The sequence below is a fragment of the Desmodus rotundus genome, chromosome 3, assembly GCF_022682495.2.
Source record: "Desmodus rotundus isolate HL8 chromosome 3, HLdesRot8A.1, whole genome shotgun sequence".
NCBI classification, from domain to species: Eukaryota; Metazoa; Chordata; class Mammalia; order Chiroptera; family Phyllostomidae; genus Desmodus; species Desmodus rotundus.
This window is the reverse complement of record NC_071389.1, coordinates 153,697,072-153,720,341: the sequence shown is the minus strand read 5'-3', so window position 1 is coordinate 153,720,341 and position 23,270 is coordinate 153,697,072. Positions and strand designations below refer to the sequence as shown.

Sequence of the window (23,270 nt, the reverse complement as noted above, 5' to 3'; positions counted from 1 at the left end):
TGCCAAGTTGCTTTCACTTTTCAAGAAAAAATTGTCTTCCTTTAGGGACTTTGAAAGCCCCAAAATCATCCCAACACCACCACCAAGTGGTGACATATATTCATAGCACTTCACTTAAACCACATCATACCTTTTTCTTCCCAAACTGCTCAAGTAAAAGTAGGTCCTGAGAGATTGTAACAATGTAAAAAAAAAATCGAAAAGAAACACTGTAAAGTTCAAATGTAAATTAAAAGCTTTATTGAATAAAAATGTTTCAGACTACACAAGATTGTAAGCAGAATATTTTACAACTCTAAAAAATACTAGAGCTAAATCTCTAAAAATGCAGTACAAAGAAAAGCCTATAGCTTAAAACACCTCTCTTCCCCACATACAATTTGGAATATCAATTATGTACAACAAATATTTCAAAGCCTTAATACTAGAATTCTGTCCCCCCCCCCCAATAAAGGCCTATAATTGGTTTAATTGCACCCTAGGAATACTGTCTGCCACAAAAATCAATACATTTCAGGGTTGATAGGAATTTTAAAACTAGTGTCCCAGAAACAGGATCAGAAGTGACATATAGGGTTTGGGGGTTGGGGTCTGAGCTCAAGTGGTTTAAGGCGTTTTTTCCTATATTATTCCTTCTTTAAACTCATTTTCCTCTAATATGCAACATGGCTAACAGCAATATAAAAGATCTTATTAAAATATTGTAGCTTTCAGCAAATTATGAGACAGACACCACCAGAGAAAAAAGCAATCACCTGGGGTATAGTGAAAGTCATTGGCAAATACTATAGTTTATTTGGGAGACAGTGGATCTCTTCAAGCACCAAAGGTGCTTAAAAGGTGCTTCAGAAAGATGGTTTTGTTATATCTCAAGAATCCAGTTCAGGATGTGGTTGAGAGAGCAGAAGGCAAAGCAATAAATTTCTCACATATATTTGAGTATGAAAATTAACCTAAATTTTAAAAAAGACTAAATATTTGATCTCTTAAAAGATGAATGCTAAGTAATTAAATTGGTATTCATTTAAAAATATACAAACTGTGCCCTTTATACTAAAGTGCATTCAGTCATAACGTTTAGGCCCCTAAATCCCTCCGTATGATTGAATTTTTAGTGTAACAATGTACGATAATAATCATCTACTTCATATTGCCTTTTGGGAATACAGTGGAATCTGGGCTATATCAGTTGGAATATTCCCTTCATCCCTAAAATAGAGGATTTAGGTAATGTTATCTCTAGGATTTAGAGATAAGCTGCACTATGGGATTTTCTTCTGAAGCAAGAACTGTTTCCCAAAATTACTTCCACATAAATTACAGTCCATGCTACGATAACCGTTTACGTACATCACTCTGATAAAGGGCAGTGGCTCACTAACACTAGCACAAAGGTGAGGGCCAGCACCACCGAGGTCTATCATTCCTCATCCTCATCCTCATCGTAGTACCGATTTCTCTTTATCTGCTCCTCTACGGACAGCTCTTTGACTACATCACCCTCCCAGAACTCCACATCCTGGGACTTCTGATTCTGAGTAGAGAATTCTTTAGTGGAGGTGTTGTCTGCAAGGCTGGACCAATTTGGAGACTTGGGTTCTAGTGGAGACTGCTGTTTGAAAAGGTTTCTCTCATCTTCATCTAAGTCTGCACCATTTTCTACAAGATTCTCACCGCCTGTTTCAAAACCATAAACTTCCTTACTTCTTCTCTTCCCTGCCTCCTCTCCTTTAGATTCCTTATTTTGCCAGGTTGTTTTTCCCACACTCCCATTCTTCTCAGAGGTGTTGGCATTTTCCACTTGTTTCTTTCCTGCCACTATTCCTCCTACAAACTCCTCACTCTGCTCTGACATGCTCCAGCCCTTCCTGAAAGGTGGGGACAAGGTTTTTGGGCTCTTTATGGAAGTGGTTCGAAATGAGGCTGCTACAGTGAACGGGCGGCTTCTTTCCTTCAGTGAGGAAGATCGTCTTAGTTTCTTCAGATCCAGGTCTACATCCTCTGGAGATTCAGGCTTGCTGATTTCATCCTCAGGAGGCCATTTGGGCTTGGATACTTTGATCCCCTCCTCCAGTGTACTTCCTGAACTGCCAAGTTCAGTGGGGGGTGGCCAGGCGATCCTTAACTTCTTAGTTTCAGCTGGCTTGTCTTCTTTCTCTGGCCGAGAGGACGCCTTGGCTTCCATACTTGCGGTCAGCACACCCACCTTAGCAATGGGGGCATCTTCTACTCCTGGGCTCTGAGGTGTCTCCCCTGCATTTGGAAGCTGGGCTGGTTTCTCCAGTGTCTCTTCATTTTCATTTTTGGTTGCCCACAGATCCTTGTGTGGTCTGTGCCCAAAGCCTTCATCATAGTTCCCTTTAGATTTAAAGAGTTGATTGAAGTGAGGCTTGCAATAGATTCTCCCATGTAATGATGCATACGTTCCTAGACTGTTGTTAAAAGAAAAAAGAACATAAAGTTAACAAATCTGTGTACTCTTATTTATACCAGCAGGCCGAAATCTGGCAATTTCAGTATTTTCAGAAGATGATAAGTCTGAAAAATATCTTTAAAAGTAGATCAATCTACTAAGATTCTCTACCCTTTTTAAGTACAATTGTTTTATTATCCTTATAAAAACCAGGCTCACTTCCACACCTGAACCTTCACAAGACATTCTTCTACCTGATTCATGCTCCTATTTTCTTTTCTTTTTTTTTTAATCCTCACCTGAGGATATATTTATTGATTTTAGAGAGAGGGAGGGAGGGAGAGAGCACGGGAGAGAGGAAGAGGGAGAGAGAGAGAGAGAATCATTGATTGCTTGCCTCTCATACACACCCCAACTAGGGATTGAACCTGCAACCTTTTGTGGTATGGGACGATGCTCCAACCAAATGAGCTCATGCTCCCATTTTCAAATGATTTCATTACCCTTTGTCAAAACTGTTTTAAAAACATAACTTCATCCAGGAGGTCTTGCCTAGGTAATCGCACCTACCTCTGATCACTCATATATTCCCTAAGTATTTATAACCTATAACTACTTATAATGATATTCCTTTGTAAAAAGTTGAATCTTCTTCCTCCTTGTTTCCCATTTGTGTTAAAATTTAAAAGCACACCTGTACAGGAAGGTATACAATGTGCTGCAAACAGCTGGAACTCAGCAGATACTAGTGCCTGAATACAAGTAAGTGACAGTTAATAGGAGAACGGTGAGCAGTAGCCAGGAAGTACGTCTACCTGAATGTCAGTGCTGGACAGGCTGTTAGGAGATTTGGTGTCTCTCACAGGGTAACAAATCTTAAAGGGCGTATAAAAGCAATAGCATTTCCAAATCAGAAATATAAAAATTCAGAAATTCAGAAAAATGTACTTTGGAGAAAAAAAATACAGTTGGGAAAAAAACCCCAAACAAACAAAAAACAACCCCACAAAAAAAACCCCACCAAAAATGAATAAACAAAAAAACAATCAGGCCTGGCCAGGTAGCTCAATTGGTTAGAGCATCATCCTGATACGCCAAGGTTATGGCTTTGATCCCCAGTCAGGGCACATATAAGAATCAAACAATGAATGAATAAATAAGTGGAACAATAAATATTTCTCTCCCTTCCTCTCTCTCTCTCAAATCAATCAATCAAGTACCTATCAAGAGCATTTTAGAAGGGATGTTTGCTCTGGAAGGAAAGCTGGAGGAAGTAACATTCTGATTAGTCCCTTCTCTAGACTCTATAACTAAAATGAGTTAATAAAGCCCTGGCTGGTGTGGCTCAGTGGGTTGAGTGCCAGCCTGCAAACCAAAGGGTGGCTGGTTTGATTCCCAGTCTAGGATACATGCCTGGGTTGCAGGCTAGGTTCTCAGTAGGGGGCATGCAAGATGCAACCACACATTGATGCTTCTCTCCTTCTCTTTCTCCCTCCCTCCCTGCCTCTAAAATAAATAAATAAAATCTTTAAAAATAATTAAAAAAAATAAGAATATTTCCCCAATTTGCCACATTTACATCCATACTTTGAGTTACTTGAAAGAAATGATAGAAATAATGATTATTTTCTCAGAAAGAAAATGAAGCAACATTTAGAAAAATACATGTTCTTCACGGTCTATTCTTACTGCTATTGCTACCATTTATACAGTGTTCAGGACACTCTGAAGTAAGGGCTCAGACAAGTAGTCTCCTGAGATTTGTTAACTTTATGATGCTCTGATACTAAGGGAAAACATTCTATTGAATTAGGTCACAGGAGGTTTTACCTGGAACTCTATTATTTAAACTTCAGTTTTAACATGTAAATTAACATATCAATGTATCAAGACGTTCCAAACACCACTATCATGTGATATGAAATATTTGTACTAAATGGTCACTTTATTTGTCACTTTACCTTTTTTAGGGGCCTTCAACTAATAGTACACTACCAGCACAACAGTTGATAGTACCAGTGTTCTAAAAGCCAAAGACTCCCTCCGGAGGTCCCACTACCCAGAAAGATGGCTTGTTTCCCTCTCGCTTACCTAAGTTTGTTGTTGCAGTAGGAGCAACGGAAGCAGCTGATGTGAAACACTTGCTGGTTGGCCAAGAGCCGCTCCATTGGGTAGACTGTCTTCTGACATTCCACACAGGTCTCTCTTGCAGGTGCCTGAAACTTCTAGGAAAAGAAAAAGGACAACTTTGACTTAGCATAGGCAGTGATGAGTGAGTACTCTGCTGAGATGGGCCCTGAAATTTACTTTGTTATCTAAGGGCTCCCTAACCTGGTCTGTCAATTCTCACAGGCACACTAAGTCTGCTATGATTCTATCAGCTGATTCTTTGAGGCCAAGAGGCTGTCCTGAATTCCTTTCCCAGCCTGTTTGGATGCCCTAAGTGCAGCAGCCACTGAGGGTGGGTAGGGCTAGGGCTGGATCTAGGAGAAAAGCTTAGGCTACAACATACACAAAATGTTTCCACAGACAGGGAATTAGGGGAAAATATCACACACAAGAAGAAGTTTGATTATTTCATTCAAGTGCCAAAGAAAAACAGGACAGACTTTTATGAGAACAAATTCTGAAGGGGAAAATTTTCAAGGAGAGGAAGAGTATTTGGGTTTGGGAATTAGGGAAAGGCACTTTGATAAAGCATCTTTTAGTTCCCTCTGCTTATAATCTTGACTTGCTCAATTCACTAGGCATAATCTTTTTTAAAGAAGTCAAAACAGACACATAAATGGAACAATGTAAAAGAGACAAAACTATTTTATTAGGACTCCAGGAAAAAAAGCATAGCCCAATAAAATTGTAGTTTCTATCACCTTTAAAAAAAACCAGTGAGAACAAAATGAATGTAATGGGGAGCGGAAGTCATAACTGGGAATCAGGAACTGCTTGTAAAGCGTGGAGTAGGGCGGGGCGAGCACAGCTGTTCAGCTGGTAAACCGAAGCCTAAAGAACATAAAAGACTTGGCATTCTAGCACTGATGAAAGCCAGAATTGCAAATCTGTAAATTTTTACATAATAATGGTTACCTGGCTACTAGGAGTGGGCACCGAGTCCGTAGGACTGTGTAACCCTTGACTTGCCCCAACAGAAACACCTCAACCAGTAAAAGCAGAAGCAGCTTAGGATAAGGTGGCCGGGAAGCTCTCACAGGCCCATTGCTGGATGTTTTGCTGCCAAGATCAGTGTGGTGGGAAATAATGCGAATAAGGACCTGAATGGTTAAGTAAGCCTAAAATAAACCAGGTATGGGCAAGATAGAATTTTGATTTTAAAAACCTGAAAATAGACTCTTAAAAAATTCACACTGCTGGTTCACTTGTCACATGATTCATGAGGAGGTAAAGCAAAAAATAATAATGGTTTTTCAAGCAGATTTGGACAGGAAGTGAGAACAGAAAATGGGCATAAAATGGAAGTAAAAGGAAAGGTCTGTAAAAAGGAGTTTAGCCCCGGCTGGTGTGGCCCAGTGGATTGAGTGCTGGCCTGTGATCCCAAGGGTCACCGGTTTGGTTCCCAGTCAGGGCAAGTGTCTAGGCTGCGGGCCAGGTCCCAGGTTGGGGATATGTGGGAGGCAACTAACTGATGTTTCTCTCTCACATCGACGTTTCTCTCCCTCTCTTTTTCCCTCCCTTTCCCTCTCTCTGCAAATAAATAAATAAATAAAATCTTTTTAAAAAAAAGGAATTTAATAAAATTCGTGGGAAACTCCAAAATAGCACCAAAGGATTTAAGAAACAAGGAGCAGAACTGAGTAGAAATGGCTCCTCAATAACACCACCCCCTCCATTCCTAGGGGTATGGTCCTAAAAAGGAAAAACTTAAAGAATCAAAGACCACAGGCTACAACCTAGTTTTCCAAGCATAAGGGAGGTATTTAAATGTGATCAAATGTTACTATATTGATTGCCGTTGGAAGTCGTTAGGACATTATATGGAGCTCTGAATTTTTTCTTTCTTATGTGAACACTTCTAAGAAGATAGGAGTTAAGTAGAGATGTCCTTGAATAGTTTAATTATGTTTCTCTAAAAGGATGAGGCCTTTGTCTAGCAAGCAAAAGATACATTAAAATGCAGAATAATTGGATATAATAGTACAATTGAAGCCATTGGAGAGGGCTTGTACAAATCACAATTCACAGAATGTAAAAGTAATAGGCTAATGTATTTATCAGATTGAGAATCTTTTTCAGCTGCAGGGTGAATTCTGTATTTTTTAACACTTGACTTAGGAAAATAAGTATTCATTCTGGTCAGTAAAGACAGAGCAGGAGACAAATTTCACATGGTCTAAGAGGAAACGGGCATTATTCTGTAAAGGGCATTGAGGGTCACAGAGCAGCCCCCCGCTGTGCACACACAGAGAGCACACTTAGGAGAGGGGCACAGCCCAGGGAACAGAAGGGAGAACCTGAGAGAAAGCTGAAAGTTGAGCTCACATTAGGAGGAAAGTGGAAGGCAGGAGCAGAGATTAGGTACCGGGAGCAGGAAGCAGAAGCTGGAAGAGACAAACAGGAACCTTCAATGAGTACACAGCATTTGGCGGCCCTGGAGCGCTTTACTGCAACGGCGCTGCAGCTCAGTTACCGACTCAGATCCACGAACAAGACCATGTTTTTTCTTTTTCAAGTAACTCTGCCAATCGCGGCAAAATCAGCCTCACTCGTAGCTACCTGAGGCTGCAACATGTCCCAGCTCAGGAGAGAGGGCTTTTATGAGTCTTTACCCACACAAGTAGTGTTTCGTTAACGGTTGTTTAGCGTCTTACTACCTCCCACACCGGACCCATAATGGCTCTCTCTTGAATGGAGCATTTTACTCACACAAGTAAACAATTCTTCTTGAATATCAAAATCATACAGGCATATCTTGTTTTAATGCACATTGCTTTATTGAGCTTCACAGATGATGTGTTGCTCTTCTTTTTCTTTTTTTTTTTTTTTTGGTGGCTCCACTGGGGATTTTTTTTTTTTTTTAAACACAAATTAAAGGCAAGACCCTCCATCAGCAAAAAACTACAACTTACTTTATAGCAGTGGTCTGGAACCAAACCCACATACCTCTGAGGTATGCCTATGGATTGCTGCTCAAATATCTGACTAACCACATGCTTCCAACTAGCCAGACCTACCAGATTCCCATTATTCCTATTCATTTTTCACACAACCCCCTTTTAATATTATTTAAGGTTTATGAGGCAGCTGCCCAAGGCCCTTATACTTTCATAAAGACAAGAGGGTGCCAACATGGTACAATGCCAAGTCAGAGTGGCTGCGGCTGTGCCTTCCCTTTATTTCCTCCGTCCTGGGCTCTCAGCCACTTTTCTGTAATTGCCCCCATGTCTATTCAGACAACAGGAAGCGTAGTCAATGCCCACAAATCTCTAGCATTACGGTAGGCCTGGCGTACATCCTGCCCACGCTTTCATGGTATGCTTGGACCTGGCACAGCCACATTTAAAACACTGCCAATGTTAGAATGTTAGACCTTTTAAAAACATATTTTTTTCGGTATGTAAGATGTTTTCCCATCTCCCCTCCCTCGGCCTTTTTCACAAGTTGAAACTAATGCACCAGGATGTCAGATGCCTTATCGAAGTTCTCACAGTCACTAAATTAAAACTCAGAACTACCAAGTCACAAACCAACAGGCCATTTTCTAAATTTTCCTGGAATGTTAAACTTCCATAACTAAAGGAAACTCTTTGGGAGAAGAGAGCAAATGCTAATCCAAATGAAAATAATCTCATGATAGCACTTGGAACAAACTAAAGTCTTTGTTTCAAATTAAAATATGTAGATAATATCTTTGGGATACTTAGGAATGAATGAGGTAATTTATGCATAATTGATGCTCATAAACACTGTGTGTCTTTCCCATCTGAGAGATCTCGCAAGGGCCTCTGCCAATCAGCATCTACTTAAAACTATTTTTTCCAACAAATTTGTATGACTTCATCTCCACCCTCTCACTCTCCTATCTTAAGTACATTTTTTAGTCTAATGAAGGCTCCAGTTGGGGTATATATGTGTGTGGTTCGGGAGGCAGCAGCTGGCAACAGGCAGTGAAGTTAACTTGCCTTTAATCAGAAGGAAATTCAGAACATCACAAAATGCCTGTCATTCCCTCCTTCCAATTTGTGCAAAATACCTAGATAATTAAATTAAAATTCTTCAGCACATAGTAAATGATTGGGCCAATTCTGTACAGTCTTAACCCTTCCCCTAGCCTTCTGCAAAACTTTTTGAAAGCATTTTGGGCATATTCACATCTTAAATAGACTGCTCTCCATGTAGAGGAAAGGTTAGTGCTCTGAGAAAGCAGGACTAATGTAGATAGCGAGAAAAGATTCTGGATGCCTTTCTAGCATAATTCTGATTACTTTGCAAAAGAGCATGAAAGCTCCTATCCTGCCTATAGAGGAAGGGACAGCTGGCAGGGCACGGAGGGGGCGTCACAGTGCATGTCCTCTCATACAGCCTCCCATGTTCTCTCCACATTCACCAGCAGGACCAGCCACGGAGCCTGGGACGGGGCTGTCCTGGATACAGTGGGGCACAGCGGGTGTTTCCAGGGCCAACTACTTCTCCTTGTATCTCCTCCCTTATCTTCCCCTCTGGGAACATTTAGGGAGTGACTTCTCTCAATGGGAGAACACGAAGCCTAAGAGACTCTTGGGTCTCCTGGGTCAAAATGTTCTGATCCTTTCACAGGGTCCACTGAGCTCTGTACCCAGAATAACACCCTTTTTGAGAGTGAACCTGCACCTTCAACTTTATTAGCACCAAGTCTCATCAACTGAGCTATTTGGCCAGTGTTCAAAATATACATAATCCTTACTTTTAAAGACCAGTATCATTAAAAAAAAAAATTAAGCTAAAATTTGAAATGAATTGAGTCTCGACCTTAGATGCCCTATTTTCAATTATGGACAAGGTACTGAGGGAGAGTTTTTCCAGGGTGCATGGGACCCCAAAAAATGTATTCTGAGTGAACAAATTTATTCTTCCCAAAGTGAAGAAACGATGTCAATTGCCTGGTCTATAGCCACAAGACCAGTTACGCCAGCGGGTCTTCCTGTAAATACTAAAGCACCTATAGACTTGTCCACAGAATGTAAAGGGTCAATTTGAGGAGGAGATAATAAACTGCTCTTAAAAGCAGAGACGTGATTGGGCCCCACCCCAGGCTCCGTGCACCATAACCACTTGAGCTTTGAACCATGGGCAAACATAGGCAGCGGGCCAGTTTACTCCAGCCCTAGACAGTGTTCAAAACCTGAGGTGCGGGGCTGGCGAAAGCAGACCAGTCTGCATTCTACTGCTGAGTGACCAGGGCCAAAGAAGCAGGCGTGGGTCTGGGAAGGTGCACGTGGCACTTCACCCCCATTGCCTCTCTACGGTATGCCAGGAAGACCTAACTGAGATGTGTGTTGCTCAGTGCTCATCAGCTCAGACCCTGGAGTTTGAATCAGGAAGGATCTTAAAGATCCAACCAAGGACTAGGAGGTCTGGTCTAGTCGTTAAGACAGGGATTTAAGACTGGATTGAGAATTCAAAAATACTCCAAAACAGATTTCAGTTCATAGATTAGCCATGGAATTTCCCTAGTCCCTCAGTCACACAGAATCCATGGCCAAGTCAGATTTGCTAGCTGTCCTTGATCCAGAACTATAACCCAAGGACTCACATCTGGGCAGGGCTGCTGTTGGAGAGGAAATTAACCCCATGGCATTTGCTACTTTGTTGGACTCCAAATGCTGGAAAAGAAAGTGCTGATGACAGCATGAGCGGATCGTTCCGGCCAGAAGAGAAGAGGGTCATGTTGAGCACATGTGCAAATTCAATGACTATAACCAGTTCTTCCTCCCTATACTTGCTTTCTCTTGCTATATTTTTACCGTTTTCAATAAACCTTACTCTCCTCATGAATCTCTGCTTCCTCTAAAATGTTCATGTTTAGCCCTGACTGATGTAGCTCAGAGGGTTGGGCATCACTCCACAGACCAAAAGGTTGCCAGTTCAATTCCTGGTCAGGGTACATGCCTCAGTAGTGGGCCAGGTCCCCGACTGGGGACGATCCATGTTTCTCTCCTTCTCTTTTTCTCTCCCTTCCCTTCTCTCTAAAAATAAATTTAAAAATCTTTAAAAAATAACAGAAAAATGTTCATGTTTACCTTCTTTACCCCTGTCCCCTTTTTAACCCTCCCTTTAAGTCTTGGCTTCTCCCCTTTGCTCACCTGTGTTCTCTTCACATTTTTTTGTGCACTGGCACTTTCATAGGAACCAAGCGAGCCCACAGTTGAGAGATACCCGCATGGCAGATGCATGCATGAGGATGTGGCAGTATAAACCACCCGAAAACTCATTCTGCCTGCTGAGTTTCTCTCAAATGTTAAGTTTTGAAACAAAACTTAAGAGGACACCAGAGGAAAAAGACACTAAAGAAATATGGATGTGTTTTGCTATTAATCCCAAGGAGTAAATTAGCACAATATTAGCAAAGCATTCAATTATAACAAGTTAGCCCTGGCCTGTGTGGCTCAGTCAGGGCACGGGCCTAGGTTGCGGGTTCATTCCCCAGTTGGGGCATGTGTGAGAGGCAACTGATCAATGTTTCTCTCCCTCTCCCTCTCCCTCCTTCCCCCTCTCTAAAAATCAATAAGCATGTCCTCGGGTAAGGATAAAAAAAAAAAAAGGAAGTCAGTTTTAATAATGATCAGCCTACAATAGGTATTGGATATATTTTAATTTGTTTATTTTTATGGGACCATATATTTGTTCATAGAAAGGCAAAAGATGATTTTAAAAAATTGGTGAATGAAAAGAGGCCAAAGATTGAATAGCCAACTAAAAATGTTTGGGGGGTACAAAAATTTTGTTCATTCCTTAACATCTAATAGTATACCAAAGCATAAGTATTACTTGAATGTCTGTTTTTCCAGCAAATGGGCTGGCCAACCCTCACTGGGATGTCACATTCTTTCTTTGAATGCGCTGACCGCTAATCATGTGATGGTAGAGTTCCTCAGACTCAGGAGCCTCTCTCCCGAAGTTGACATTGCACATTCCTGTCCAATGGGCTGATTTTAGCTTAATGGGTTTCTCATATTTCCCATTTTGTGATCTTTTACCCATTCACAGATTTATGAACTTGGACTTTTAGAAAAATCATGTTATTTTCTTTAAATCCAGGTTTTCATAAAACTTTCATTAGTTTTCCAGATTTCAAACTGAGTGCTATTAGAGAGCCTCCTTGCCTCCTGGACCAAACATCTGAGCAGAAGCAGAAAGACTTCCAGGAAAAGTAACTGGCCTTAAGTGTGTCCTTATTTGGTATTTTCATCCCCAGGAAAGCAAAAACAGGTTTTAATGAACATAATGATAGAAGGTGCAATAAGCTCCACTAGTAAACCAATGTCTAAAGGCTTGGAGAGAAGTTGCCACCATACCTTCACTGCTTTGGCAGGAGAACTTTCAGGAAGGCTGGAGGCTCTGGCATCTGGACTTAGTGGCTTGGGATGGACAGGTTGCTGGATCTCACCCTTAACCTGGGAGTTACCTGCTTGAGTTACAAAAGGAAGACATTTTTTAGAACCTCATGGAGAATCTCAGAAAAGGTTCCTCCACAAAGCAAAGTTTAGACACCTTTACTGATAACAGGTCATTTCAACACCAAGAAAAACACTGCTTTTCTACTGAGAAATATTCTAATACTAAAAGCCATGCTCTTGGGTTCTCTCACAAATCAGGTTTTCCATCAGGAGGCTTTCTCAGCCTTTCCACAAACAGCAGTAATCCAAACCACTCTCTACAGGGAACTTTCTGCCCTGTAGTTTTTGTCATTTCTAAAGGCTGTTTATAGACTTTAATGACTTTTTGTAATTAGCATTCCCAGTAACTCCTTCTGGGGTGCTTAAAAGCAGAAATTTTAGAACGCATATATGGTGAGGGAGGGGGAGAAGAGAGAGAACAGAGAAAAGAATTTGACACTGTCTTTTTGGTCAGTCCCGTTGCAGATTTCCATGGATAAAGATTATGGAAAAAGGCTCCGTGAAGTTTTTTCTTCATAATCACTGACATTTTGCCTCATAAGTTAATTTCCTGCCAATACATTCATCATGTGGAAAACTCAGACGGCACAGAAAAGTCATTTACACAGCTACCAAGGAAAATAAAAGAATTCCTTATAATCTAGAGTTAAGTCAACAAAGCACTAAAAGATTATAGCTCGTTTTAAAAAAAAGTTTTGCAAATCTAGTCAAAACTCAGAAAAATTCCTAGTCCAAGCAAAATGATTACAAAGGAATGTTCCTGGATTCGAGCAGCAATAGTTTCTCTCTGAAATTTTAAGGTAGGGCTTACTAGTGATTTGTTTAGCTCATACTTCTACTTTAGTTACTGAGTTTCCAGCGCCTAATAAACTAACCAGGGAGAAGGTAGCGATCCAAATACATATATAAAAATTATACACACACACACACACACACACACATATAAAAACACTGAAAATCAAAATCAAAGTGGATATAGTAAAGAGAAAAAAACAAAGGTTTTTATCTTTGGGAGAAGTAAGGCTCAAAACAACTCCAAAACAGGATGAAGAAGGTGGTCAAATTCAACAGCAGCAAGGAAGTCTCTAGAATCTGGCTTGAGGGTGGATTGTGATAACACTTTTAGATAAGTGGGGAAAGATATTTTTAATAGGTTACTCAAATACCAATTCTTTATTTCTTTAGATGAATGAACTCCTTGGCCAAACTTTTATTAAAATGAAATTTCAAAATTCATTTTTAACAGCTTTAAATGTGAAAAGATTTGGTATAAAAAGTAGGATAAGTTCAATGAGAGAAGTGTCAAGAGTATTCAGTGTGCCCCAAGTTAGTCATATATAATTGAATTTAACTTCTCCCTGAGCCATGAAATGTATGAATGTTATTCAAGCATCCATCCTTAAAACCAAGTGAAAGATCTGATGAGCTGAACTTAATATTACTTTCTCAACAAGGACAGCAATGGAGAGACGCCACCCCCCTCCCCACCAACCAAATACGGACTAGAGAACAAAAGCTTCACCCTCTAGTTCTAAGAGTGAATGCTTACGGAAGTCAGCTTCAGTAGTGGGGGAATGGGCTGCCAGGCTATTCTCAGTTGCAGAAACCTGAACAAAAAAAGGGGGGTGGGATTAAGAATCACATTAAAAGTAAATGAGCAAACTGCTGTTAATGCCATAGAAACCTGCTGACTCCAGTCAGTCACTGGCTGCCTGGGGGAAATAACGGGGCCCCAGAACAGCTGAGCATTTAAACAAGAGGCAGCAAAATGTCTTTTATGAGGATATTAACATGCCTCTCAATTACAGAGTAAGGCCAGAAACAGACTGCACTCTGCTGCCAAAATTGTGCATCATCTCCCTTTACAAAAGAACTTCCAAACCATATCTTTTGATTCTCATAAAAAGGTGGTGGTGGGGGGGGCGCGGGGCGGGGGGGAATTGCAAACAAAACCCTCCAACAGGGAGTGCAAAGCTCCTCACCACAAACCATAACTCATATAACCATAACTCACTCCAAGGCAAAATAAAGTCTTTACATATAGAAAGTATTCTTAGTGTTTAATTTTCCTAGCTCTTTATTTCCCAACCAAATACATTCTGCTGAAACAAGCTTGCTAGTACAGAAGACTTCCTTATAGCTGTAAAACACATTTATCTAAAACCAACCTCTGGTATTACCTTCAAGGTGAGTTTCCCATTTAATCTCAGTCTCAACATAGCATCATTTAACAAGATAGCAGATCTTAATGTATCAGTGTATATTTCCCCCAGAAGCCATCAAATTTAAATAGAAGAACTTTCTACTAGCTTTCTCTCTCCTTTCTACTGGCCCCTAGGCCTTCCTGGTATCTTCCTCCGCAGAAAAGTGAGGGGTCAACAGGTGAGTGAACGTGCACGCTTCGTGTAATAACTCCCTCGGACGTCAGGGGTGCTATGAGTGCTGTGGAGAGTTTGTACCAGGCTGTCTAATGTACTGAACACATCTGCGATGAAATAATGGAGATTAAGGTGTTGCCTGACTGCACCTGAATTTCAGCACGGTTATTTTTCCCACCACTCTCTTTTCATTACAGGAATTCTGACATGGCATAAAATGGACCAGCATAATGACATCCAATATTTACTGAATGTTTACTATTAATCACTGAAATGATCGCACTACATGCATTATTTCATTTGATGACATGAAGTAAATTTCCTGACAGTTGTGCATAGCTGTGAAAAGCTCTTTAACTCTTGCTACTTAGTAGGTGCATCCATCCCATGGTGTTCTTCTCTCACCCCTAACTTGATCCCCTTGAACCTAAAGGGTAAAGTTAATGCCAATCCTGACATCATCCAACCAGATGACTTCACTGAAAGCACAGCCAGGAGAGAGCACGTGAGATTTTGCTCAAACATTTCATGAAAGGAAAGTACAAATTCATTCACAAGAGGGGGAAGGGATGAACAATTCTTTTATAAACTATTCCGTTTGAGGCAAGTTTACCCTAGCATTAGTGTCTTTTTGCAACAAATCGAAGCTCAAATAGTCCTTAGGTGTTGGTTAACAAACACCAGGCAAATAGCCAAAAGGAAAACTGAGTCTCTGAAAAATTTTAAGGTCGCCAGGTGTTTATGAGCCTGCCGTGTGTGCTTGAAGGTGATGTCCTATCTTTAACACCTCTGTTCCCAACCCCTTCCCCAATTCACGATTCAGTTGTGTTGATGCTCTTTTAGGCTATAATTAAAATGTTTCCATCCTTCTGTTCAGCTCAGAGTTCCAGTTTCAAATCATGCACCGATCAAGAAAGCATGCAATTCAATATAGGGACAGGGACAATCTGGGCATTGTTTTCCAGAGGATCATTTCTCAAACTGTGTGCCTAGGGTAGGTTGGGGGACTTCAGTGCTGGGAATATTTTTCCCTAAAATGTCTTTTTTTAAAAAAAGATTTTTTAAATTTATTTTTAGAGAGAGGGGAAGGGAGGGAGAAAGAGAAAGGAACATCGATGTGTGAGAGAAACATTGCAAGCCAGGCATGTTCCCTGGCTGGGAATCAAACTGGTGACCCTTCAGTTTGCAGACCTGGACTCAATCCACTGAGCCACACCCACCAGGGCTAGAATGTCGATTTTTATAATATATAGGATAAATTCCAAACATATTTACTTATTCTTAAGACAGTCTTCCACTTAAAAAATGGGAAGCCCAGGTGGTCTAGGGAGAGAACTCACTTGCTACATGACATGTGAGCCATGTGACTAATGCCTGAGCTCACTCTCACAGGGATGGGTGTAATTTATTTGATTACTTTATGATTATGAAACACATTACTGCCAAGTGTTTTGTCTTATTATTTCAACACAGATTTGTAATGTTTTTGTAAAACAAAGTGATTTAATTTTTCTAATTTTTTTTCCTGTTCTGGTCTATGATTCACACTGCGTAGCCATTCATCTGAGACCATTTTTCCGCGTGCCTACTCTGGTCCAGCCAAGTGTGCAGCGTACCTCACGGGCTCCTGTCGGTATTCTGTCAATACAGCAAACCTTTAAAAATCTGTCATAGGAAAATAAGTTTGAGAACTATCGCTGTTAACCAATTTTAATGATCTCTTCACCTTTTGGAAGAACGGCCTCAAGGGGGTCCATATGTATAACAGAAACAATGGTTTTTCTCCTAACATTAATCACTGTCATAGATTTGAAAGCTCTTCCTCCTCATCTAACGTAACATTTGATTATCACATTGACCAAAAGACCAAAGAGATTGGGTAATGGATTGGCAGAGAAAGTGATAAAATCACCTGCCACACACGTGTTGCTTATTCCAATGAAACCATTCATCTAACATTAAATCATAAAATACAAATCTAATCTGCTTATAACCTTCCCCTGGCTTTCTACCACTGTAGGACTACATCCAAACTCTTAAGGATGGCAGATAAAGCTTTTCAAGACCACCCTGGCCTTCTCCCTCCACCTGTCTCTCACCATGGCCTGTAGGGACCTCCTTCTCTAGCCAAGTCATCTTGGTTTAGATCTCCGATTTCCACTCCTTTGTTATGTCTTCCTGGAATACCCTCCTCTTTCTTTACTTGAACTTCTCCTTATTCACTTGGCCTATTTTAACACATTCTTCAGGACATCACCTTCTTGAAAGAGTCGGGGTAAGTGTCCTTAGCCTCAGCTTCCATGGCCCTGCATCGCCCTCTCACAGCTGTTCACACTGTTTTATGACTGCCAGCCTGTTACTCCTCTCCCTTCTACTGTTAGCTTCCTTGCAGATAAAGTCCACATAGAATGATATGTTCATATGTAGTTTTTAAGCCTAGCATTTCCTGCGCTTAGTATAGTGTGTAGCTTTCAAAATACTTTGAGTGAAAGAATAAAATGTCCGTGCACAAAATGAGTTAATAATATACAAATACTTTGAGGATAATATTTCTAATCAAAACAGATTTTTAAAAATCATTTTAGCTCTCTGCCCTCTGAGCATTTGCTGAGCAAAAGATTTTTCCAATGAAGGTTCATTATTTGGTCAGCTATAAGGCTTCCCAACCAAAATTATGTGACCTGCAAAAACAACAATCTGTCCTGGCAGCTGTCACCAAATTCCCAGACACTCTGCAGCCCAGAGTCAGAGTGGTTTCTAATTTTGAGCATCTAATTTAGAACACATGCTTCCTTGGCAACTGGACATCAGACTTTCCAACCCACCTTTTCTCCATCTTGATGGGAGACACAGACCTCAGGACCCGGGGGTACATTCTCCTTTTGCTCCAACTTGTGAATTTTGATTTCACTGCCATTGGCTCTCAGTTCATTCTGAAAAATAAAAATAGCCTGTGAACTTTTTTAAAAGTCTCAAAAAATAAAGTAAAACAAATTCTCACTATTCTATTCTCTTCATTGCACAATTAAGTAAACTTGGAATGTGGGGGAAAAAAATTCTTTTAAGAGGCCGGAGGTCAAATGAACCCCCTAATTCTTACAAGCAAAACCCGTTGGACTTGTGAAATGACAAAAGCAGCTTTGTGGACACACACCTCAGAGTTAAATATTTGTACACTAAGTAAAACCGATGCTCATTAGAATATAGACACATCAACACAGACACACACAGACCACCCCCAGCGTACAATGTTCTTGTGATTCACTCTTCTAGCAGCAGAGCTTGTGGGAATGCAAAGCTGGTGAGTTTTATCAGAAAAGACCATTCTGGAGCAGGGAAAGGAGATGCCAAGTGCCAATAATTAAGAAAATATACTGACCATATATATATATATGCTCGGCCTGGAAAGAGAGACAGGGATGATGTATACATATGAAAACAAATTATATTTAATGATACCATAAAACAACCTTTTAAAATGAGACTTCAAAAACACGTTTTTTGCATAAAATTCACACAATGTACTAAAGACCTTCCTTAGTCTACTTCTCATAATGGAGCCTCAACATAAAAAGTAGGCATTAATACTGTCATAGGAATAAGCACAGTTTTTTTTCTTGCAAAGACCACTTGGGGCAAAATATTAAAATTAACTCTATCTATTAGACCCAAAATCAACATAGAGGTAGATGAATACAAACATTTCCTATCATTAATCTGCTAGTAATCTAGTCCCTTTCTGTTCCCTGTGAACCTTTAGGCATGGGAGAAAATGATTTATGGCCACAAGGCCAATGAAGGGGGTGTCAGTGTGACTAATTTACTCATGTGTGGAATTCCAGGCTAAGGCCCACATTCTGGAGGTGCATCTGCAGGAAGGGGCTGGCAGCCAGCGCTGCGGAAGATAACAGTACAACAGGCCACCCACTCCTTCCGGACCCCAACCCAAAGCTCAGCCTCCAGAATCCCTGCCCTAGGGCGTGTGCCTTGTTACAACCTACCTCTGTGAAGCGGCCCGAGAAATTCTTTTGAGATGAGATAAAATTTACTTTTTACAAGAATTCCTAAAGTATTTCAACTCTTAAAAATTTTCAGAGATGGAGAAATGCAAGGCAGAAGCTATTAGGAGGTAAAAAAAAAAAAAAGTCACTGAACAGGTTTTTCCACTTAGGGAGTCACCTGGCCAGGAATGTTTATAGCAGGAGGGCACCGAGAAGCAGCAAAATCCTGGAACAAGAGGGAATAAAGCTCCACAGATCACCTGTTTGCTGTATCTCCTGCCCTTCCTTCTAGGAGAAGTCTAAGTTTGCTCATTTTTCGTACTCAACATTGATTTACACACATCTCTTCTGAACTTTACAGTGAAAAATCAAGGTGACATTATTCATTGCTCAGAGACTTAGGCCACCAGTGAATATTACTAGAATGCATACTTAATAATGTGGGAAAAAGAAGGCTCAACTCCTGAAACACACTTTATGATTTCTAATAGGCACCAGTTTCAGTCTGCCTGGGAACAACAAAATTCAGTTCGAGCCTTCCAACTTTGTTAAAAGACATCCAGAGATTAATAGTTTGTAATTTGCAATTTTAGAAGGAACAAATATTTGAAAGATACATATATAGGTATGTGTACATGTGTACATACATGTGCACATATGAACAAAGGGCATTTGAAAGATAACTTCAGTTGAGAAGTTCATAGTGTCACCCTGCCAGTTAAGCCTCGATAAGTATAAAATGAAAGGCCCTCCGTTCCATTGAGAATACCAAATATTTTGTTCTGATTGAACATGTCATCTTCTCATTTCTCTCTCCTTTTCTCATCCACTATTCTTTTTTCTTTAGGAAATCATCACACAACAAGGAATGAAGATTAAATAGGCCATATATTGTAAAATTTCATTGGTAAGAAATGTCAGAAAGAGGCAAGTCCATAAAGACAGAAAGAAGATCAGTGGTGGCCAGGCGGACTGGGAGTAAGTGGGCAGGCATGGGGCTTCTCTTTGAGATAATGGAAATGTTCTGGAATTAATGGTGATGGTTGTACAACCTTGTGAATATACTAAAAATTACTGAATTTTGTACTTTAAAATGGTGATTTTGCCATATGAATTATGTATCAATAAAAAATTACAAAAACCCCCACCCATATTAATGCTGAATATATTTAATTTCTCTCCACTATTTGCCCTTTCATCCCTCAAAACCAAAAATAAAATAAGCATTTCTGTTAAAATTAGTAAAATACTACTTCTTTAACAAAGAAACCGAGATTAGGTAGAAGAGACAGGAAAACTCTCAATGACATTACTGGATGGTAACAACACAAAAAAACCAGTGGGATGGGAATGAGACCTTGGGAAGCAAAGACAGGATTAGAATGTGGGAAGAATGGAGAATAAAACTAAGGCAGGATTTCTGTGAAAAGAGAATGGAGGGCAGGGAGAAAAGGTAAGGAGCCAGGGCTCACAAGTCAGGGTCTGATGACATTTCTAGTTTCTGTGCCCAGGGACCATTTGCTGGATGAATGAATGAATGAATGAATGATGCATAACACATACTGTATAGTTGGTAGAGCTGCTTTGTTTGGACACAGCTGCCTGGTACTTGGCCATTCGATCCTTTATGGAGGTTTCTGACAGGCGTGGGATCTCCAGATTTCGTCTAGTCTCACTTTTCTCCAAACTGAATGCAGGAGTGGACACTTGACCTGGAAGCATGCAGGAAAAAAAAAAAGCTTCATTAGAAGATAAAATGTGATTTCAGTGGTTTCAGATTCCCAATCTGGGGCGACTGTAATCTAATGGGATCAATTTCTTCAACTGGGTACAGAGAAGGAAAGCCAGAATGTAACTGTCACCTATATGGTAATATTCCCTCACTTTCCCAACATTACAAGGAGAGCCTTTACCATACTCGAGTATTGTATATTTTTAAATTTTGGCTTATTCACATATGAAAAATAATTCGATCTCAATGTCATTTTATTTGCATGTCTTTGATTACTGGGAGGCTGATGATTTTCTTATGTTTATTAATTCAATGTTTTTCTTTTGTACAGTACCTTATATACACTTCAAAACATAATAATTCCACCCTCAAATGTTTTGCTACCACCGGTAGTACAAGATAACTGATCTTGATAGAAGATACTGCCCATTGATGGGAGTCCTCATGCCTCAGGTGACCACAGAGCCAAAATGTTCCACAGTACTTCTCTTGGAATCCTGCAGAGGTACCATTTGTTTACCACAGGTTACCACTGACAAGGATGGATTAAAAATACAGAGAAGCTATTTGTGGAGAGCAATGTGGTTTGGGAATGGCTTGTATATAACAGACAGACTTCCTTTTAATTTGTGCCACTCTTCCTTCAAGAGCATTTTGAAGGCTGTTTACTAATGAGTACTTCCCAGAGAATGTCATGCACTTGGAACTCTCTGCTTACTTGGCCCTATTTCCAAATCGTCCAGAGAATAGTTGTTTTCAGAGATCTTCCTTCCACCTGCACTTCGGCTTTGGGCCCGAAGAATCTGTTTGGAAAACAAAACCCAGCAATAAATTTTTCATAGAAGATGGGAAATCTTGATGCAATGTTCGAAAAGGATGATTGCAAATCTCCTTTATAAATAAAATCCAGAAGAGATTAGACTTTATATTAGTTTCTATATTCCACAGAATATATTTTTAGTATTATAAATATTAAGCACTACCTATTCACAGGTGCCCGGGGAAAAATACTGTAAGTTAACTATGTTTAGGTTATGCTCCCTGCTAATAATCACTGCCTAACCAGCATAACCAGAAAGCCTTGTAATTTATACAGTCGTTGAGAGGAATCTTCATGTCCCAGATGATAATGGCATGTGTCTCCGAAGTGCCAAGTCCTGATGGCAGTATCTGCTGTTTCCCTTCTCCACCCGCCTTATCCCTGCTGTTGCTGCCCTAGGTGGACTACTGAATCACTGCTCTAAATGGTTCTTCTACCTTCCAATCAAGTCTGTATGATGCTGGCATCCTCTCAAGGAGTGCAAAATACATAACTACCCCCAAATATAGACCTATGTTACTCTCTTGTTTAAAATTCTTTAAGGATTCCTGATCACTCCTTGAATTAAATCTGAAGTGCTTAGTATGTCACAGAAGACCAGTCTAGATTTGGCCCCTACCTCCCCTCTCTGGGTTTTTTCTTTTCCTTATCCTTATCCTCCAGGAAAAGCAAACTGCTGTGAGGTCCACACTACTGTAAATGAATTCCCTTTACCTGGATTGCCGTTTTATCTTTCTGTTGTCTAGCAAATGCCTGTTCCTTTAAGACTTGGTGTAAACTAAGCAACCTACCCTCTGTGAAGCTTGTCCTACCTGTGCTACATAGTCCCAGTAGTCCTTTCGCTGTCCCCACGGTACCTGGTCACACTTCCAGTACGCTGCTTATCAAATTGTTGTGTGTCCCTCTACTAGAGCAGAATCTCACTAAGGGCAGAGGCCAGGCCTTCTTTTTTAAGTAGAAAGTGAATGGTACAGATTTTTTGACTAAAGTATTTTGTGATCCCATAAATTACTACATTTCTATGTCTTGAACTAACGTAGATCTCTAGCCCTGACCGAGTATGGCTCAGTTGGTTGGGCATCGTTCCACAAAGTGAAAGGTTGCCTGTTCAATTCCTGGCCGGGGCCCTTGCCTGGGTTGCAGGTTCAGTCCCCAGTTGGAGTGCATATGGGAGGCAACTGATTATGGTTTCTCTCCCTCTCTCCCTCCCTTGCCCTCTCTCTAAAAATAAATAAATAAAATCTTAAAGCAGATCTCTAATTGAAGTTACAAATTATATACTTTTGAATTTTTATTTATTGACTTGAGAGAGAGATTGATTTGTTGTTCCACTTATTTATGCATTCATTGGTGGATTCTTGTATGTGCCTGGTCTGAAGGTCAAATCCACAACCTTAGTGGATTTGTCAAAATCCACAACACTCTAACCAACTGAGCTACCTGGCCAGGACACAAATTATAATTTTTAAACCTGGAAAAGTAACTCACTAGAAAGTCACTCAGTGCCACAGAATGTTCCCTTGGTACACAGCATGTCATGTTTATTAAGATTGCAATGAGAGCCTTCAGCCACATCCTATCATTTATATCTCAAGATGACATGAAGTAGAAGAGATATATGAAAGCCCGTATAACAGGAGATAAGACTGAGTACCCTTTTGAATTCAACATTAGTAAAATAGCTATTAAACCTCTAAGTTCAATGGATTCATCAACTCAACAGTAAAGTTTAAGATTGAATTATCACCTACTTAAAGCCACATCCCCACACCCCTGTGAGAAAACATACCACTTCAGAAGTCAGAACCATGGATTGGTCTGCTTGTACTATACCAAGAATATAGATAGTTTCTTGCAAATTTAATATACATTTAATATAATTTATCTCCAGTCAGCTTTGCTATTTACATTATTCATTGAACCTACTTTTAATAAAAGCCAAGACAAGCTATAGCAACTCTAACCTCACCACCCTACACTCAGGTCAGCTGCACCATTAATTGCACCCTTGTTACTCAGACGATGCAACGTACTCTTGCTTTGGGAGCAGCGTCCAGTCTGGAAATGAAGATCACTTGGCAAAGAGAAAAGATAAATTTGGCAGGATACCCTCCCATCCACATTTTTCCCCCAAAACATTTCTCATTTGCAAATAATTAAAGTACAGGAAATTCCAAAGATTTGTCCCAAATGCTGCTGTATTGTAAGATGATCGCTATAAAAATCAGAATTTTCAGAGCTCAAAAAGAGAGGAAGCCTGGAAATACACTTTTTTAAAAAACTGAAAGTGAACAGGTTCTTCATTCTTAACACTAGAG

The 23,270-nt window shown here is 40.2% G+C and overlaps 1 protein-coding gene across 3 annotated transcripts in view; it reads right to left on the bottom strand.

Moving 5' to 3' along the window:
* Positions 1–217: 217 nt before the first annotated feature.
* Positions 218–23,270, bottom strand: part of LIMA1 (LIM domain and actin binding 1) — a 79,509-nt gene continuing 56,456 nt past the window's right edge. For 2 of the 3 annotated variants that reach the window (XM_024575359.3, XM_045184085.3), the window contains 7 exons: positions 20,851–20,935; positions 19,964–20,112; positions 17,225–17,332; positions 13,571–13,628; positions 11,920–12,032; positions 4,505–4,638; positions 218–2,432 (listed from right to left, as the gene is read on the bottom strand). In XM_024575359.3, coding sequence (XP_024431127.2) covers positions 1,421–2,432; positions 4,505–4,638; positions 11,920–12,032; positions 13,571–13,628; positions 17,225–17,332; positions 19,964–20,112; positions 20,851–20,935 — 1,659 coding nt within the window. In that variant the 3' untranslated portion in view covers positions 218–1,420. The remainder of the gene's footprint in view (positions 2,433–4,504; positions 4,639–11,919; positions 12,033–13,570; positions 13,629–17,224; positions 17,333–19,963; positions 20,113–20,850; positions 20,936–23,270) is intronic. The other variant, XM_024575360.3, reaches the window with a different exon arrangement.